The 7500-nt window shown below is 46.0% G+C and overlaps 1 protein-coding gene across 1 annotated transcript in view; it reads right to left on the reverse strand.

Moving 5' to 3' along the window:
- LOC121302142 (protein lev-9-like) overlaps nucleotides 1–7500 on the reverse strand; it is a 20543-nt gene that overhangs the window by 1813 nt on the left and 11230 nt on the right. Inside the window, exon 4 of the mRNA XM_041231962.1 lies at nucleotides 100–214. Within this exon, the coding sequence (XP_041087896.1) occupies nucleotides 100–214 (115 nt within the window). The remainder of the gene's footprint in view (nucleotides 1–99; nucleotides 215–7500) is intronic.

Consider the following 7500-nt stretch of genomic DNA (forward strand, 5'->3'; position numbering starts at 1 on the left):
TACAAGGTGAGATAATGGATTTTACAGAAGATTAGCCCTCCCTTGGGGTGGGCAGTGGTAATGTTAATACATTGCGGTACACCGTGATGTTGTTCTCACCCCGGGCTGCAGGTGTAGTTGATAGTTGCTCCAGCTGTGAATCTGCCCCCGCTGTTGAACCCGTTCTCTATCTGCCCAGGGGTGGGGCAAGTGGGAGGGGTCTCTGTCGGTTCAGCTAAAGAAAAGAAAAAAAACTCAGGGAAAGAGATCACAAAACACTTAAATGAAGCAAAACGTTCCTGCTGATTCGCTGATAGAGGCACTGTGATGTACATGTAGCTGCAATATAGTTTTGCATGTTTTCTATCAGATTCATCACACAGCTCTCAAACGACACAGTCACACACACAGCTCACACACGACACTCACACACACACAGCTGACACATCACACACAGTCACACTGACACACACACACACACAAACGACACACACACACACACACACACACCCGTTGGTCAGTGTGATGTGTGTTGACCGTGTGTGTGACTGTGTGTGTGTGTCCTGTGTGATTACCCTGTGTGTGTGTCAGTGTAGTTTGTGTGTGAGTGTGTCAGTGTTACTGTTGTGTTGTGAGTGTGTGTTGTGTGACTGTGTGTGTGCCTGTGTGTGTGTAGTGTCAGTGTGACTGTGTGTGTGTGTGTCGTGTGACCTTGTGTCACACAGTCACACTGACACACACACACATCACACACACAGCAGTCACATTGGGTGTGTGTGGTGCAGTGTTTGACCGTGTGAGTGTGTACAGTGTCACTGCTGCCTGTGGTGTGTCTGTCAGTTGTGACAGTGTGATTGTGTGTGTGTGTCAGTGTGTGTGTCTGTGTGTGTGTTTTGTCACACACATCACACAGCTCACACAGTCACACTCACACACACACTCACACAGTCACACTAACACACACACACACAGTCACAAACGACACATCACACAGTCACACTGACACACACACACACATCACACAGTCACACTGACACACTGATGTGTAGTGTGTCAGTGTGTCAGTGTGACTGTGTGTGTCCAGTGTGTCAGTGTCTCTGTGTGTGTCTGTGTGTTGTGTGTGTGTGTCAGTGTGGCTGGAAACACAGTCACACAACACACACACACAGTCAAACTGACACACACAGTCACACTAACTGAACACACACACACTGTGTGTGAGTGGTGTGTGACTGTGTCAGTGTCACTGTTGTGTAACACTGTGTCGTGTGTGTTGGTGTCACAAGTTGTGCACGATTTAGTGTGTCCAGTGACAGTGTGACTGTGTGTGTGGTCAGTACAGGTCACACACACATCACACAGACAGAACACACACACGACATTCACACACACACACACTCAAACGAGATTCATCACACAGCACACTGAACAGATTCACACACACAGCTCTCAAACGAGATTCACACACACACACTCTCAAACGAGATTCACACACACAGCTCTCAAACGAGATTCATTCATTCACACAGCAGTCACACGACACACACTCACACAGTCACACTGACGACATTCACACACACACACTCACACAGTCACACACACACAAACACAGTCACACGACATTCACACACACACACTCTCAAACGAGATTCAACACACAGCTCTCAAACAGATTCACACACACAGCACTCACACGTCACATTCACACACACACTGACACACACACAACACACACTCACAAACGAGATTCACACACACACAGTCACACGACACACACTCACACAGTCACACGACATTCACACACAGCCCTCAAACGAGACACACACACACACACAGTCATCACACAGCTCACAAACGAGATTCATCACACACTCACACTCACACGAGATTCACACACACAGCACACAAACGACACACACACAGTCACACAAACAGATTCACACACAGTCACACTGACACACACACACAGTCACACACACACACTCACGAGAGTCACACACACACACACACAACAGTCACACACACACAAACGACACACACACACACACTCAAACGACATTCAACACACAGTCACACTCACACGACATTCAACACACAGCACTCAAACGAGATACACACACACACAGTCACTCAACACACACACACACACAGTGTACTGTGTGTGTGACTGTGTCAGTGTGACCCTGATGTGTGCAGTGTAGCCTGTGTGTTCAAAACTCACAGTGGGGTTGTCACAGTGATGTGTGTGACAGTGTGACTGTGTGTGTGCTTGTGTCAGTGTGACGTGTTTGTGTCAGGGTCATTGTGTCAGTGTGATTTGTGTGTGACTGTGTGTGTCAGTTTGATTTGTGGTGTGTGTGGTGTGTGACAGTGTGACTGTGTGGGTGTCAGTGTGTATTTGGTGTGTGTCAGTGTTCTGACAGTTGTGTGTCGGGGTTGTGTCAGTGGTCACTGTGTGTGTGTCACACACTGTGTCTCAAACGAGATTCAACACACACACTCACAAACGAGATTCACACACACAGCTCTCAAACGAGATTCAACACACAGTCACACTCAAACGAGATTCACACACACAGCTCTCAAACGAGATTCAACACACACACACACACACGTCACATTCACACACACAGCACTCAAACGAGATTCAACACACACAAACGAGATTCTCAAACGAGATTCAGACACACACACACTCAACATTCACACACACACACACTCAAACGAGATTCATCACACAGCTCTCAAACGAGATTCATCACACAGCTCTCAAACGAGATTCATCACACAGCTCTCACACGAGATTCACACACACACAGTCACACTCACACAAACGAGACACACACACATTCACACGAGACAACACACAGCTCACAAACGAGATTCACACACAGTCACACTCACAACACAGATTCAACACACAGCTCACAAACGACATTCACACACACAGTCACACGACACACACACACAGCACACAAACACACACACACACACACAACCTCTCAAACGAGATTCATCACACAGCTCTCGAATCTCAACACACGCGCTCAAACGAGATTCAACACACACTCACTCAAACGAGAGCACAAACGACATTCAACACACAGCACTCAAACGAGATTCAACACACAGCTCTCAAACGAGATTCATCACACAGCTGACACACGACATTCACACACACAGCACTCAAACGAGATTCACACACACAGCACTCAAACTCACACACACAACGAGATTCATCACACACACACAGTCACACACACACGAGATTCAACACACAACGATTCACACACACAGCACTCAAACGAGATTCATCACACACAGCTCTCAAACGAGATTCAACACACAGCTCTCAAACGAGATTCAGTCACACAGCACTCAAACGAGATTCACACACACACACTCACAAACGAGATTCATCACACAGCTCTCAAACGAGATTCAACACACAGCTCTCAAACGAGATTCAACACACAGCTCTCAAACGAGATTCATCACACAGCTCTCAAACGAGATTCAACACACAGCGCTCAAACGAGATTCAACACACAGCTCTCAAACGAGATTCAACACACAGCTCTCAAACGAGATTCACACACGAGATTCAACACACAGCTCTCACACAGCTCTCAAACGAGATTCAACACACAGCAAGTGGTCACTCAAACGTACCGTGTGACTGTGTGTTGTGGTGTCAGTGTGATTGTTTCGTGGTTTGTGTGTTGTGTCAGGTGAGTGGTGTCAGGTGTTACTGTTGTGTTGTCAGGGTGTTGTGTGTGTGTGTGTGTCCAGTGAGTCCTGTGTGTGTGTGTCATTGGATTGTGTGTGTGCTGAGTGTGTACGTGTGTGTGTGTCGTGTGATGTGTGTGTTGTCAGTGTGCCTGTTGTGGGGGTCAGTGTGATTGTGTTTGTGGTGTGTCGTGTGACTGGTGTCAACACACGTCACACTGACACACACACACCACACAACACACACAACACAACAACACACACTAGTCACATGACACACACACACAGTCACACTGACACTCACACAGTCACACTGACAAACACACACACACACACACACACACAGCACACTGACACACACACACACACACACGGAAACCCACACACACAGTGTGACGTCACCACACAGACAACTAACACACACACACACATTGTGATTGCCCTGTGGGTCATACAGATTCATCACACAGCACAGGTGCAGATAATGGATTTTCCAGAGATTTCACACAGCCCTCAAACGAGATTCAACACACAGCTCTCAAACGAGATTCATCACACAGCTCTCAAACGAGATTCATCACACAGCTCTCAAACGAGATTCATCACACAGCTCTCAAACGAGATTCATCACACAGCTCTCAAACGAGATTCATCACACAGCTCTCAAACGAGATTCATCACACAGCTCTCAAACGAGATTCAACACACAGCTCTCAAACGAGATTCATCACACAGCTCTCAAACGAGATTCATCACACAGCGCTCAAACGAGATTCACACACATCTGCCCTCAAACGAGATTCATCACACAGCTCTCAAACGAGATTCATCACACAGCACTCAAACGAGATTCATCACACAGCTCTCAAACGAGATTCACACACACAGATTCTCAAACGAGATTCATCACACAGCTCTCAAACGAGATTCAACACACAGCTCTCAAACGAGATTCATCACACAGCTCTCAAACGAGATTCAACACACAGCTCTCAAACGAGATTCAACACACAGCTCTCAAACGAGATTTCACACAGCTCTCAAACGAGATTCATCACACAGCTCTCAAACGAGATTTCACACAGCTCTCAAACGAGATTCACACACAGCTCTCAAACGAGATTCATCACACAGCTCTCAAACGAGATTCAACACACAGCGCTCAAACGAGATTCATCACACAGCTCTCAAACGAGATTCATCACACAGCTCTCAAACGAGATTCAACACACAGCTCTCAAACGAGATTCATCACACAGCTCTCAAACGAGATTCATCACACAGCTCTCAAACGAGATTCAACACACAGCTCTCAAACGAGATTCATCACACAGCTCTCAAACGAGATTCATCACACAGCTCTCAAACGAGATTCATCACACAGCTCTCGAACGAGATTCATCACACAGCTCTCAAACGAGATTCATCACACACAACGAGATTCATCACTCAAACGAGATTCATCACACAGCTCTCAAACGAGATTCAACACACAGCGCTCAAACGAGATTCAACACACAGCTCTCAAACGAGATTCAACACACAGCTCTCAAACGAGATTCATCACACAGCTCTCAAACGAGATTCATCACACAGCTCTCAAACGAGATTCATCACACAGCTCTCAAACGAGATTCATCACACAGCTCTCAAACGAGATTCATCACACAGCTCTCAAACGAGATTCATCACACAGCTCTCAAACGAGATTCATCACACAGCTCTCAAACGAGATTCATCACACAGCTCTCAAACGAGATTCAACACACAGCGCTCAAACGAGATTCATCACACAGCTCTCAAACGAGATTCAACACACAGCTCTCAAACGAGATTCAACACACAGCTCTCAAACGAGATTCATCACACAGCTCTCAAACGAGATTCAACACACAGCTCTCAAACGAGATTCATCACACAGCTCTCAAACGAGATTCATCACACAGCTCTCAAACGAGATTCATCACACAGCTCTCAAACGAGATTCAACACACAGCGCTCAAACGAGATTCAACACACAGCTCTCAAACGAGATTCATCACACAGCTCTCAAACGAGATTCAACACACAGCTCTCAAACGAGATTCAACACACAGCTCTCAAACGAGATTCATCACACAGCTCTCAAACGAGATTCAACACACAGCTCTCAAACGAGATTCATCACACAGCTCTCAAACGAGATTCATCACACAGCTCTCAAACGAGATTCATCACACAGCTCTCAAACGAGATTCATCACACAGCTCTCAAACGAGATTCAACACACAGCGCTCAAACGAGATTCATCACACAGCTCTCAAACGAGATTCAACACACAGCTCTCAAACGAGATTCAACACACAGCTCTCAAACGAGATTCATCACACAGCGCTCAAACGAGATTCAACACACAGCTCTCAAACGAGATTCAACACACAGCTCTCAAACGAGATTCATCACACAGCTCTCAAACGAGATTCAACACACAGCTCTCAAACGAGATTCATCACACAGCTCTCAAACGAGATTCAACACACAGCTCTCAAACGAGATTCAACACACAGCTCTCAAACGAGATTCATCACACAGCTCTCAAACGAGATTCATCACACAGCTCTCAAACGAGATTCATCACACAGCTCTCAAACGAGATTCATCACACAGCTCTCAAACGAGATTCAACACACAGCTCTCAAACGAGATTCATCACACAGCTCTCAAACGAGATTCATCACACAGCTCTCAAACGAGATTCAACACACAGCGCTCAAACGAGATTCAACACACAGCTCTCAAACGAGATTCAACACACAGCGCTCAAACGAGATTCAACACACAGCGCTCAAACGAGATTCAACACACAGCTCTCCAACGAGATTCAACACACAGCTCTCAAACGAGATTCATCACACAGCTCTCAAACGAGATTCATCACACAGCTCTCAAACGAGATTCATCACACAGCTCTCAAACGAGATTCATCACACAGCTCTCAAACGAGATTCAACACACAGCGCTCAAACGAGATTCAACACACAGCTCTCAAACGAGATTCAACACACAGCTCTCAAACGAGATTCAACACACAGCTCTCAAACGAGATTCAACACACAGCTCTCAAACGAGATTCAACACACAGCTCTCAAACGAGATTCAACACACAAACAGATTCATCACACAGCTCTCAAACGAGATTCATCACACAGCTCTCAAACGAGATTCATCACACAGCTCTCAAACGAGATTCAACACACAGCTCTCAAACGAGATTCAACACACAGCTCTCAAACGAGATTCAACACACAGCTCTCAAACGAGATTCAACACACAGCTCTCAAACGAGATTCATCACACAGCTCTCAAACGAGATTCAACACACAGCTCTCAAACGAGATTCATCACACAGCTCTCAAACGAGATTCAACACACAGCTCTCAAACGAGATTCAACACACAGCACTCAAACGAGATTCAACACACAGCTCTCAAACGAGATTCAACACACAGCTCTCAAACGAGATTCAACACACAGCTCTCAAACGAGATTCAACACACAGCTCTCAAACGAGATTCATCACACAGCTCTCAAACGAGATTCAACACACAGCTCTCAAACGAGATTCAACACACAGCTCTCAAACGAGATTCAACACACAGCTCTCAAACGAGATTCATCACACAGCTCTCAAACGAGATTCAACACACAGCTCTCAAACGAGATTCATCACACAGCTCTCAAACGAGATTCAACACACAGCTCTCAAACGAGATTCATCACACAGCTCTCAAACGAGATTTCACACAGCTCTCA

Source organism: Polyodon spathula, chromosome 29 (genome assembly GCF_017654505.1).
Source record: "Polyodon spathula isolate WHYD16114869_AA chromosome 29, ASM1765450v1, whole genome shotgun sequence".
Taxonomy (NCBI): domain Eukaryota; kingdom Metazoa; phylum Chordata; class Actinopteri; order Acipenseriformes; family Polyodontidae; genus Polyodon; species Polyodon spathula.